At 40.3% G+C, this 13,765-nt stretch overlaps 1 protein-coding gene across 4 annotated transcripts in view; it reads left to right on the top strand.

Annotated features, from left to right (window-relative positions):
• caska (calcium/calmodulin-dependent serine protein kinase a) overlaps window positions 1-13,765 on the top strand; it is a 411,874-nt gene that overhangs the window by 121,180 nt on the left and 276,929 nt on the right. For all 4 annotated transcript variants that reach the window (XM_059968272.1, XM_059968271.1, XM_059968270.1 and 1 more), the window contains exon 5: window positions 8,136-8,208. In XM_059968272.1, coding sequence (XP_059824255.1) covers window positions 8,136-8,208 — 73 coding nt within the window. The remainder of the gene's footprint in view (window positions 1-8,135; window positions 8,209-13,765) is intronic.

Raw genomic sequence — 13,765 nt, 5'->3', positions numbered from 1 at the left:
ATTTTGCATCAGTCTTCACTGTGGAAGACACTAGCAATGTGCCAGATGTTGAAAGTTGCGAGGGAAGAGAAGTGAGTGCAGTTACTATTTCAAGGGAGAGAGAGAAGGTGCTCAAAAAGCTGAAAGGCCTCAAGGTACATAAGTCATCTGGGGACTGCACCTTGGATGAACTGCACCTTGGGGATTGAATGAGGTAGCGGTAGAGATTGCGGAGCATTAGTAATGATCTTTCAAAAATCATTGGACTCTGGCATGGTGCCAGGCGATTGGAAAATTGCAAATGTCACTCCACTCTTTAAGAAAGAAGGAAGGCAGCAGAAAGGAAATTATAGACCAGTTAGCCTGATCTGAGAAGTTAGGAAGATGTTGGAGTCGATTGTTAAGGGTATGGAGTAATTGGTGACACAGGACAAGATAGAGCAAAGACAACACGGTTTCCTTGGGGGAGAATCTTGCCTGACAAACCTATTGGAATTTGAGGAGATTACAAGTAGTATTAGATAAAGGGGATGCATTAAATGTTTTGTATTTGGACAAGGTGCCACACATGAGGCTGCTTACCAAGTTAAAAACGCATGGTATTACAGGAAAGTTATTGGTATGGTTAGAGCATTGGCTGAATGGTAGAATGCTGCAAGTGGGTATAAAAGGATCCTTTTCTGGTTGGTTGCCAGTGACTAGTGGTGTTCCGCAGGGGTCAGTGTTGGGACTGCTTTTTATGCTGTTTATCAATGATTTAGATGGTGGAATAGATGCCTTTGTTGCCAAGTTTGCAGATGATGATATAAAGACTGGAGGGGCAGGTAGCGTTGAGGAAACGGGTAGGCAGCAAAAGGACTTGAACAGATTGGGACACTGGACAGTAGAGTGACAAATGAAATACCATGTTGGAAAATGCATGGTCATGCACTTCGGCAGAAAATAAATGTGCAAGCTATTTTCTAAAAGGGGCGAAAATCCAAAAATCTGAGATGCAATGGGACTTGGGATGGGATGTGATGCTGAGACTTTAGAAGGCACTGGAGACCTCGCCTGGACTATTGTGAACAGTTTTGAGCTTCTGATCTAAGAAAAAATGTGCTGGCATTGGAGAGGGTTCAGAGGAGATTGACAAGGATGATTCCAGAAATTAAAGTGTTGTCATATGAAGAATATTTGATAGTTCTGAGTCTTTACTCACTGGAATTTAGAAGGATGAGGGGGGGATTTCATTGAAACTCTTCTAATGTTTAGACGGAGTAGATATGGAAGGGATATTTCCCATGGTGGGGGACTCTAGGACAAGAGGTACAACCTCAAGCTAGAAGGGATGTCCATTTAAAACAGATATGTGGAGAAATTTATTTAGCCAGAAGGCAGGAATTTGTTATCACAGACAGCTGTGGAGGCCAGGTCATTGGGTGTATTTAAGCAGAGCTTGAATGTTTCTTTACATCAAAGGTTATGGGGAGTGGGGCTGAGGAGTGGGGAGAAAGGATCAGCCATGATTGAATGGTGGAGCAGATTCATTGGGCCAAATGTCCTAATTCTACTTCTGTGTCTTATGGTTCTAGTCTAGTTTAACTACGTTTCCCAAAACAGGGTCTAAAACTGTACACAGTACTCCAAGTATGCCCTCACCAACAACTTGTGTAGCTGCAACATAATGTCCTAACTTCTGTACTCTATACCCTGACTGACTAGCATGCAAAATGTATTTTTCACCACCCAGTCTACCTGTTACATGGCTTTCAATGATGCGCTTGTACTCAGTTCCTCTGTTCCATTACACACCCTAGTACTTTAACATTAGTTAATGCCTGTGAAGAGTAGTTGCTTCACACAGGTTTGCACTTCTCATTGACCCAGTGCTGAAAATTTCCAACATGTAATTAGTTAAGCCCATCTGCTCATATGTTCATTGTAAATCAAGATGTTCCAAGTAGACCCCTGACACAAGCAAGCTGCAAGTCTGAGATATTTCATCATTTTCAGTTATATCTACGAAGGTTTTATTCCTTGCAGTTCTTCATACCAGTTTCATTATGTAATGCAAAATAAAGGAGAAAAGATTTGAAATATTTAATTGCTGGTTAGACATAACAATCGGTATTGCTTAAATTAACATAACTAACCTTACACATTTTGATTCTGTGAAAGGGGACAAATAGACCTTGTGAACATATTTCAGGCAAATCTGTAATATTGCTCCAGTCACAGTTGATTGTATTTATTGGTAAGTATTTTTTAAATCGGCCTTACTGGAGTTTTCATACATTTGTCTGATATCCTGGGGTTTGTTGAAAAATATCATTTTAATTGCGTGGAAAGAAGAAAATTAGTATTGTGTGAGACTAATGATTATTATAGCTTGAAAATGAAAATTGTTGGTTTCTGCTGTGATAAATTCCTGGAAGAATAAGTCATCTTGTGATTGTTGCTTACTTTACTACTTAATAAATTTCTCAGTTAAAGCCAATTGTTACAAGATATCCCGATGGAAATCCAAATTGTAAAGCATAGTTTCCAGGCACACTAGAAAGTGGTGCTATGTGACTGATGATTCATGGATTTCAATTCAACACTGAATGTCATTGTAATGTGAATGCTAAAATCATCTTAAAAGAAAAAATAGTTGAGAACCTGAAGCTCTCAAACTACCCAATATTAACTGTTTGTTTAGTAATGAATGATTAAGCTAATATTCACTTCCTAAGTCGGCTTCATCTCCTGTATTGTTGGATTTCTCATCTACTTAGTTTCTTGGATATATGTGCAGGTATATTTAATTTGTCTAAGACAAAACAGACTCAAAGTTATTGTATGTGTTCATGAATTTAGATCACATAAGAAAAAGTAATTAGCCACTACAGTTGAATGGTATGTGTCTAGGACAGTATGCATATTAATTCCAATCTGGATTCATGCCCTTACCTGTTTTGTCTGTTAGGTTAGAGAAGAATGGTTGGGGGAAAAACCTGTTTCCTAGAATTTTGAGCCCATTAATATAACAATTAGTTTTAATAATTTAAATTCCATTGATGAACAAAACAACGCACATTTTTAAAGTACGCATGTCAAGTAAAGTTTATTATTAAACGTCACCCTGTAGTAGATGTTGTTGCCATCAGAAGTGCAGACATCTTACTAAATTAACTTGTTCTTTGCACTTTGATCAAGCAAGAACACATGGGGAACATGCTGTTCATTCAATGTTTCAAAGATACTTGGCATTTTTTTTTAGATTTCCCCTCCACAGGTAGGTATTTGGTGTGATGCCATTGGATTTGCTGACCACAAAGTTCTAAACTCAAACTAAGAACTTGCGCCCTATCTGATATCGATAGCTATGGGTACCCTCAGTAAAAGGAAGTTGTGCTCTAGCTACCCAATCTTCACAAGCTATTTCACTTCCTTGTTTATTCTTCATAGCGAGTTAAGCTGACAGTATCCACAATTTGAGTGGTGAGTCCCTCCTCCTTGCTAAGGAGAAGGTACTTCCAACTAATGAAGTAGTTTAAAACACCATCTGGAGAAAATTTACAGATACTGGAAATCCAAGCAATACACACAAAGTGCTGAAGGAACTCAACAGGCCAGGCAGTATCAATGGAAAGGAATGAACAGTTGATGTTTCGGGCCATGACCCTTCATCAGGACATGGTTAGGATTGTGTTAGAACTGTGCTAATTTAAAACAGTTAATTTGTTTTCAGTGAAACATTTAAATCCAAACTACATTCTTAAAGCACATTTAAAAATCGGGCCTCCTAAGTTATAAAAGAATTCCAAATTACAAACAATTCCTTTATATAAAAAAAAAAGGATTTCCAAACTACGGGTACCATTCCTACAAGCTAAAAAAGACATACCATCAGTGCAGACAAACCAGAAATTGAAGGCAGAGGAATGGACTCTACTTCACCTCGTTTTCTTTCATGCTTCTTGATGTTCTTCAACCATTCCTAATAAGCCTGGAAATGAATCTGCATTCTACCCAGATAAGTGTGAGGTGGTTTATTTTGGTAGGTCAGATATGATGACAGAATATAGTATTAATGGTAATACTCTTGGCAGTGTGGAGGATCAGAGGAAGCTTGGGGTCTGAGTCCATTGGACACTCAAGGCTGCTGTGCAAGTTGACTCTGTGGTTAAGAATGCATATGGTGCATTGGCCTTCATCAATGATGGGATTGAGTTTAGGAGCAGACAGGTAATGTTGCAGCTGTACAGGACCCTGGTCAGACCCCACTTGGAGTACTGTGCTCAGTTCTGGTCGCCTCACTGTAGGAAGGATGTGGAAACCATAGAAAGGGTGCACAGGAGATTTACAAGCCTGGATTGGAGAGCATTCCTTATGAGAGTAGGTTGAGTGAACTTGGCCTTTTCTCCTTGGAGTGACTAGTGGGGTACTGCAAGGCTCAGTGCTGGGACCCCAGTTGTTTACAACATATATTAATGATTTAGGCGAGGGAATTAAATGCAGCATCTCCAAGTTTGCGGATGACACGAAGCTGGGCGGCGGTGTTAGCTGTGAGGAGAATGCTAAGAAGATGCAGGGTGACCTCGATAGGTTAGGTGAGTGGGCAAATTCATGGCAGATGCAGTTTAATGTGGATAAATGTGAGGGTATCCACTTTGGTTGCAAGAACAGGAAAACAGGTTATCTGAATGGTGGCTGATTAGGAAAAGGGGAGGTGCAATGAGACCTGGGTGTCGTTGTACACCAGCCATTGAAAGTGGGCATGCAGGTACAGCAGGCAGTGAAAAACGCAAATGGTATGTTGGCATTCATAGCAAGAGGATTCGAGTTCAGGAGCAGGCAGGTCCTACTGCAGTTGTACAAGGCCTTGGTGAGACCACACCTGGAGTATTGTGTGCAGTTTTGGTCCCCTAATCTGAGGAAAGACATTCTTGCCATAGAGGGAGTACAAAGAAGGTTCACCAGATTGATTCCTGGGATGGCAGGACTTTCATATGAAGAAAGACTGGATTGACTAGGCTTATACTTGCTGGAATTTAGAAGATTGAGGGGGGATCTTATTGAAACGTATAAAATTCTAAAGGGATTGGACAGGCTAGATACAGGAAGATTGTTTCCGTTGTTAGGGAAGTCCAGAATGAAGGGTCACAGTTTAAGGATAAAGGGGAAGCCTTTTAGGACCGAGATGAGGAAAGACTTCTTCACACAGAGAGTGGTGAATCTGTGGAATTCTCTGCCACAGGAAACAGTTGAGGCCAGTTCATTGGCTATATTTAAGAGGGAGATAGATATGGCCCTTGTGGCTAAAGGGATCAGGGGGTATGGAGAGAAAGCAGGTACAGGGTTCTGAGTTGGATGATCAGCCATGATTATACTGAATGGAGGTGCAGGCTCGAAGGGCTGAATGGCCTACTCCTGCACCTATTTTCTATATTTCTATGAGTGACAGAGGATGAGAGGTGACCTGATAGAGGTGTATAAGATGATAATCGTGTGGATAGTCAGAGGCTTTTTCCCAGGCCTGAAATGGCTAGCATGAGAGGGAACAGTTTTAAGATGCTTGGAAGTAGGTACAGAGGAGATATCAGGGGAGAGTTTTTTACGCAGAGAGTGGTGAGTGTGTGGAATGGGCTGCCGGTGATGGTGGTGGAGGTGGATACGATAGGGTCTTTTAAGAGACTCCTGGGCAGGTACATGGAGCTCAGAAAAATAGAGGGCTATGAGTAACCCTGGGTAATTTCTCAGGTAAGGACATGTTCAGTACAGCTTTGTTGGCCGAAGGGCCTGTATTGTGCTGTAGATCTTCTATGTTTCTACATTTATACCGTTTCTTTGCCACTTGGGTGACTTCATACATACATGATATTTCCTCAGATATCTTTTTGCACAAGCAGTCTAAAAGCTTCTTGGAGATGCAGTTCCTCGGTACCCCCAATTGATGCTATTAAGCTGAATTCCCTTAGTACATACACCTTCCAATTTTATTAATCGATCAGTTATTGATGTGTCTAGTGATTGTCTCTATCTGGTCTGTAAGCTTCCTTGAATTAATTACTTTAACTTGTATTGTCTGTTTTGAAACAACCTAAAGACCCATTGTCTTATACTGCACCTCTTCAGCAATAAGACTTCATGCTTAAATTATAAGACGGGTGCTATGCCAGCAAGTATGCTATTGACAGAACTTGTTTGCAAAGCAGCGTTTTTAACTTCAGACTGCTTGCCACTTACATTATAAAACTGAAGACTGACTCCCATTTACAACCAGAAGATAAACAAAGAATATAGTTTGAAGTTTAACTTGCATCTGTATAACCTGACAGCTGCTTTGTTCAGAAAGCTGGGTTTTGCAAAAAGAAAATGGCCTGCTGGCCCAGGAGGAGAATATCCATCACGTTGGAACAGAGGACATTACAGCACAGGAACAGGTCCTTTGGACCAGGATGTGTTGAACTAATTAATTAGTAACTAAATACCTACCCAGACTAATCCCTTTTGATTACACAATGCCAATATCCCCATTTTTTTTTGGATATTCATGTATCAATCAAATACTTAAGAAAATTTCTTGAATTTGCCTCTACTATCACCCCCTGGTAGTGCATTCCAGGCACCCACCACTTTGCTTTTAAAAACAATACTGTGCTCACCTCCTTTGAACTTGCTCCCTCTCATCTTAAATACATGGTCATTTCTACCATGTGGAAAAGCGTCTCTATCTACTCTGTGCTTCCCATAATCTTAAGAACTTCTATCAGGTCTCCCCTCAGCCTTCACCACTCCAGAGAATCAGTCCAAGTTTGCTCAGCCTTTCCTTTCAGCACATCGTCCAATTCAGGCAGCATCCTGGTAAAGCTCTTTCGCAACCTTTCCAAAGCCTCCACATCCTTTTAATAAAGGGGATATCAAAAATTAAATGCAATACTCCAGATGTGGCCTAACCAGAGTTTGATAATCATGGACAAAATTCTTATGGGGTTAGCAGAATAAAATTAACTCTTTTATTTGACTTTTAAGATATTTAATTATTTTGAACAGTGTGTGTTTGGTCTGCCAAAATGTTTTGTATTCAGAGTTACCTCTCTTGTCTTGATGTGTGGAATATTTTTAAACTGCTTGATTTGAAGTATGACTTACTTTTGGAGAGATGTATTTTGCAAGATATGTTTTGCAAAGGGCAGGTATTAATAACTGGGGTTCAAGGTAATAGTGCTCAAGTATTTCCAGCTTAAAAACCTAGAACAGAGTTCCCAACCTTTTTTATGCCATGGGCCAAGACCATGAAATGAGTCTGTGGACCCCAGGTTGGGAACCCCTGACCTAGAAGAAAATTTTACCTATTCATGTAAGAGTATGTCACTACATAGAGTAAGAGATGTTCATCTACATAACTGACCTTGGTAAGAATTAAAATGAATTTATTAGTGAAGGGTTTGGTAAGTTGTTAGTAAATGGCATAGTCGATTGCTCCCTGGGAAAAGTAGGCCGCAGAATTCTATCTGGATTTAACATAGAAAATCGATCTTGGTGTACTTAATTTTTCTTGGGGTAGTGTTGCTAGAATTTTCTTCGGCACAAGATATTGAGATCATTAATGTTCTTGATGTGATTAGTGATCTTAATGTTTGTCATATTTAATGACATAATTACTGTTGCTAGTATAAATGAAACATACGGCAAATCTTGTAATAGTTGGCATTTAACAAATTACTGCAACAAGTTTTAATATACTTGTTTTGTCTCTAGATTTATACTTAACACAAAATTTGGATTTGCACATACATTCATTTAAGTTTTTCATTCTGGTGTATCTTCATGTGGTTATTGTGTTTGGGCATGGTATGCTAAATTGGAGTAATCACACCTATGACACAGAATAATGAAAGCTCGAGATAAAATTTTCTCTGCTCGGAGACCAGATGTTTACCATAGTGAAAGAAAGAAAAATGCTGGCACTGTCACTAACTATACATTAGAGATGCACAAATCCATGAGTAGAGGAATAACATTGAAATGTGTTTCCTGTCAATCTTCCCTCAGGATACTGGTATGTATAATTTTGCAGATATATTCAAGTAAGCTTTCATAATTGTGAAATCTGTTTTAAAGTCACAGCTTGTTTTGAATTCACAGCTTAACTACTTAAGTATTCTAATCTATTTCTGTATTTGTAGTCACTACATGCGGCAGATACTAGAAGCACTACGCTATTGTCATGACAATAATATCATTCATCGAGACGTGAAGGTAAGTTGATTTCCTTTGTGATGTTGTTCTGGTTGTGTTTTAAAAGTAAACACGGAGTTGAGCTGTAAAGAAGAAACTGAGTAAATTTTCTCAAAAGCAACATTATTTCTCAAAAAGGCTTGTAATTCTTGTATATGAAATATCTATACTGTATTACAAAAGTCAACAGCTGAGTGGAAAAATGGTTAGGTATGATTTCAAGCCAGGGTCAGTTTCTCCCTTGTTGAAAGCTTTGTATATGGATGTAAATATGTGTGGAGCTTGCGTTGTAGAAACTCTGCTGATCTTGATTGCAGCTTGATACAGTTGTAAGTTATTTGTTGCGGATTCTCAACAGCTTTGGCCTGGCTTAATAAACTAGTGTTTGCTGTCTCACAGTGCAAATTAAGAAGCTGAGGAAGTGAAGCATAAAATTTTGATATGTTGCATGTAGTAATGTGAATTGGTATTTGGCTGAAGTTGCCAATGATGGCTACTTTTTATCTAAAGGTTGTTTGGAGGAATTTAGAGTCCAAGTCATAGAGAAGTACAGCACAGAAACAGGGCCTTTGACCCATCTAGTCCATGCAGCAACCATTTAGACTGCATGCTTCCATTGACCTGCACCGAGACCATAGCCCTCCATGTCCCTACTTCCATGTGCCTGTCTAAATTGCAGCACTTGTGCTGGAGGTCATTCTACACTCTAAACTCCCTGAATGAAGAAATCTCCCCTCATATTTGCCTTAAACTTCTCACCTTTCACCCTTAACCAATGACCTCAGGTAGTAGTAGTCCCACCCAACCTCAGTGAAAAAAGCCTGCTTGCATTAACCCTGTCTATGCCCCTCATAATTTTGTATACCTCTATCGTCATCGTCATGGCTATCCCTCGAGGTTGAGGATGATGATCTTCGTTTTGTTGATCGGCCCACAGAGCAAAGACGCCTGTGCATGTATTTGTTTACTGTGAACTTGATGTTGCACTCCAAGAAGCACACGATACTTCAGAAATCAACCAACTGATTCCAATGGCATGGAAACCATGACGATTGGAGCTGATGGATTTGTTGCAGCCTTAATCTGCCTTCACAACCATTGAGTTCGAAGTAACTTTGTCCGCCTGTTCCACCGTTGAGGTCTTGGTTGGATTGTTCTTTGTCAGGGACCTCACCCTCGACCTTACTGCTCTGGGTGACCCTACCAGGAGCATAGCTCCAGATGGCATCGCTCTCGGAATCTCAGGACCACACAAGCTTTTCCACCACAACAAGCTGACAATCTACGGAGAAGCATACCTCTATCAAATCTCAATTTTCTACATTCTAAGGAATACAGTCTTAACCTGTTCAGTCCTTCCTTATAACTTGCATCCTCCAGACCCAGTAACATCCTTGTAAATTTTCTCTGTGCTCTTTCAACCTGTTTGCATCTTTCCTGTAGGTAGATGACCAGAACTGCACACAATACACCAAATTAGGCATCAATATCTTATACAACTTCAACATAACATTCCATCTCCTGTACTCAGTACATTGATTTATGAAGGCCAATGTGCCAAAGGCTTTCTTTACAACCCTATTTACCTGTGATACCATTTTCAATGAATTAATACCTTTATTCCCAGATGCCTTTGTCCTACCACACTCCTCAGTGCCCCACCATTCACTGTGTAAGACCTCCCCGGTTGGTCCTACTGAAGTGCAAAACCTCACACTTGTCTGCATTAAATTCCGTTTGCCTTTTTTCAGCCCATTTTTCCAGCTGATGCAGATCCCTCTGCAACCCATGATAGTATTTCTCACTGTGCACAACAACCCCAATCTTGGTGTCATCTGCAAATTTACTGAAATAGTTGACCACATTATCATGCAGTTCGTTGATTATAGATTACAAACAACAAAGGGCCCTGCACCGATCACTGTTGCACAGCACTAGTCACAGGGTTCCAGTCAGAGGGGCATCCATCTACTACCACTCTCTAGCTTGTCCCACAAAGCCAATGTCTAATCCAATTTACTACCTCATCTTGAATGCTGAGCAACTAAACCTTGACAAACCTCATAAGTGGGACCTTATCAAATGCCTTGCTAAAGTCCATGTGGATAACATCCACTTCATTGCCTTCATCCACTTTCCTGATAACTTCCTCAAAACTATATAAGATTAGTTAGACGTGATCTGCCACACACTAAGCCATGTTGACTATTCTTAATCAGTCCATGTCTATCCAAATATTTATATATCCAGTCCCTAGGAATACCTTCCAATTACTTCCCCACAACTGATGTCAGGCTCACTGGCCTATCATTTCCTGGTTTATGTTTAGAACTTAAACAGCAGAACAATATTGGCTATCCTTCAATCCTCTGGTACCTCCACTGTTGCTAAGGATGAATTAAATATCTCTGTGAGGGCCCTGGCAATTTCTGCACTTGGATCTGAGGAAACACCTTGTCAGGCCCTGGGGATTTATCCACCCTGATTTGCCTCAGGACAGCAAACGCCGCCACCTGTATAATCTGTGTAGGTTCCATGAAGTTGGTACCACTCTGCCTCACTTCTGTAGACTAGTGTCTGTCTCCTGAGTAAACACAGATGCAAAAAAAGTTATTTCAGATCTTCCCCCATCTCTTTTGGCTCCACACATGGATTACCATTTTGATCTTCCAGGGAACCAATTTTGTTTCTTTGCAATCCTTTTGCTCCTAACATACCTGTAGAATCCTTGGGATTCTCCTTCACCTTGTCTGCTGGGACAACTTTGTGCCTTATTTTAGTTGTCCTAATTTCTTGTAGTTTTCTCTTGCATTTCTTAAACTTGTTTATTCCTACCTGCCAATACCTGCTATGCTCCTTTGTTTTCTCTCCTTAACTAGGGCCTCAATATCTCTTGAAAACTAAGGTTCCTTATATTTGTTATCTTTACCTTGTATTCTGACCGGCACATACAAGCTTTGTATCCTCAAAATTTCACTTTTGATGGCCTCCCTCTTACCAAGTACGCCTTTGTCAGAAAACAGCCTGTCCGAGTCCACACATGTCAGGTCATTTCTGATACCATCAACTTTGGCCTTTCTCCAATATAGAATATCAGCCTGTTTTTCCATATTTACTTTGAAGCTAATGGCTTTGTGATTACGAGCTGCAAAATGTTCCTCTACATAAACTTCTGTCATCTGTTGTCTCTCATTCCCTAATAGCAGATCAAGTATCATACATTCACTCGTTGTGACTTCTACAGACTGATTAAGGAAACTTTTATGAATACATATGACAAGCTCGATCCCATGTAGTCCTTTTACAGTATGGGAGCCTGAGTCAATATGTTGGAAGTTAAAATCACCTACTATAACAACCTTGTGTTTCTTGCAAGAGCCTGCAATCTCTACAATTTGTTCCTTTAAGTCCCTCTGACTGTTGGGTGGTCTGTAATATAGCCTAATTAATGTGGTCATACCTTTCTTATTTCTCATTTCTTCCCATAATGCCTCACTAGATGAGTTCTCTAGTCTGTCCTGACTGAGCACTACTGTAACATTTACCCTGACTTTAAAGCCACCCTCCTCCTTTAATCCCTCCTGTCCTGTCGCATCTAAAACAATGGAACCCCAGAATATTGATCTTCCAGTCCTGCCGCTCCTGCATGCATTACTTTGTAGGACAGTTCAACAATGCAGAAAACTGTCAAAATTCTAGGGCAGAAGTTAAAGTAAAAAAGACAAGTTTGCATGCAAAAGTATTGGCAGACAAAAACAAGAAAATTCTAAACATGTTCTGAGAGCAAATAAAAGGAAAGAAAATGAGAAGGGTAACAATTGTTTTTTAGAGACCAAAAACAAATAAGCCTTTAGCAGTTTTATAGTTTGAATGAATACTTTGCACTCCTCTTCATGAAAGAGAGTGATGACATAGATCTGTAAATGTAAACACGAGGAAATCTGCAGATGCTGGAAATTCAAGAAACACACACAAAATGCTGGTGGACCACAGCAGGCCAGGCAGGGAGAAGCACTGCCAATGTTTTGGGCCGAGACCATTCATCCTGACAAAGGGCCCGAAACATCGACAGTGCTTCTCCCTATAGATGCTACCTGGCCTGCAGTGTTCCACCAGCATTTTGTGTGTGTTGCTTAGATCTGTAAATGATTGGCTTTGAGAGGTCAATCTTTAGAACTACATAAATGTCCAACTCAGATTAAAGTATTTTAAACTCAAAACCTGGGCAAAACTGGCAGATGCTCTGATAATATTTCAGTGCTCCTTGCTGCAGCAGTGGAACTGTGGACTGATGTGATGTGGCACTGTTCAGAAAGTGCTTATGGTGGAACCTCACATAACATTGGCTAAGAAACAGCAAGATAACTGTATACATCCTGGTCACCACATGGCCTCTTAGGAGAATGATGTCAAAGCACTAGGATGTAGAACATGTAACAGTCCAGCACAGGAGCAAGTCTTTTGACCAATCATCTCTGACCCACTGGCTGCTGGAAGGATGTCAAGTAACTCCATCAGAATAGCTGCATCTTTCTTATTCCTGAATTCTAAGCATTGGCCTTGCTGGATGAGCTCTCCAAAATGTCCTCTGTGCAGCTATACCTTTCTCCCTAATCTGTAATCAATTCCCCCACCTCTTTTACATTCCTTTCAGTCATGCAAGAAACATCTATACCCTAAAACATTGAGATGTTTGTCCTGTCTTGTCAATCAAGTTTATAGGCTACAATGTTGTAATTCCATATATTAACCTGGACTCTATGCTTATCTTCCTTACCTGTTATACTTAAACACTTCAGACCATCATTCCTGCTGTGTTATCTTAATCCTGCCTACTTTTTGTTGACCCAACCTCTAACTTCTCAATTATTCTGTGGTGACCACCTACTCTAGTTCCACAGCTTAAACCCACCCCACCCCAAGTAACAAACTTCCCAGCAAGGATATCGGTGCCCCGCTGTTTAGGTACAACCTGCCCTCCTGTGGGACTATCCTGTCTTGGATCAGATCCATGTTTCTGAAAGCCTCCCTCCTACTCCAGTTCTTTAGAGACGCATTCAACTCCAGTGTTTTCTTATTTCTATCTTCACTAAAGTGCTCTTGGAGTAATCCCCAGATTATAACTCCCAGTGGTCCTTACTAAATTTCTACCTAATGTTCATAGTTAATATATGTAGGGCCCATTCTCTCTTCCTTCCTCCCTATGTTATCAGTACCAGTATGGACTTAAAACATCTGAATGCTCACATTCTCCTTTCAGAATTCCTATATCCACTCACATACCTTTGACCCTGACATCAGGGAAACAATACATCATTCTAGAGTCTTGCTCAGGGCAACCAAAATGTTTTTTTTTCACTACCATTTGCCTAGACTTTCCCCCTGGTGTCTGATACCATTGATCTAGCTATTGCTGTGCTGTGCTACAAAAGAGGCTCCAGGTACAATTGGTAATGCAAGGTTGAGAAGAAACTGTCTAGCCTTAAGTTTATTTCAGAACAAAGTAGATGAAGGGAAGGTTGATTTTTTTTTTAATTTAAAGGTCCAGATAGAATCCACAGGGCTTATTTCCTCACCA

The sequence above is a fragment of the Hypanus sabinus genome, chromosome 4 (assembly GCF_030144855.1).
Source record: "Hypanus sabinus isolate sHypSab1 chromosome 4, sHypSab1.hap1, whole genome shotgun sequence".
NCBI lineage: Eukaryota > Metazoa > Chordata > Chondrichthyes > Myliobatiformes > Dasyatidae > Hypanus > Hypanus sabinus.
Note: the sequence above shows the minus strand (reverse complement) of the source record. Positions and strands in the feature narration are given on the sequence as shown.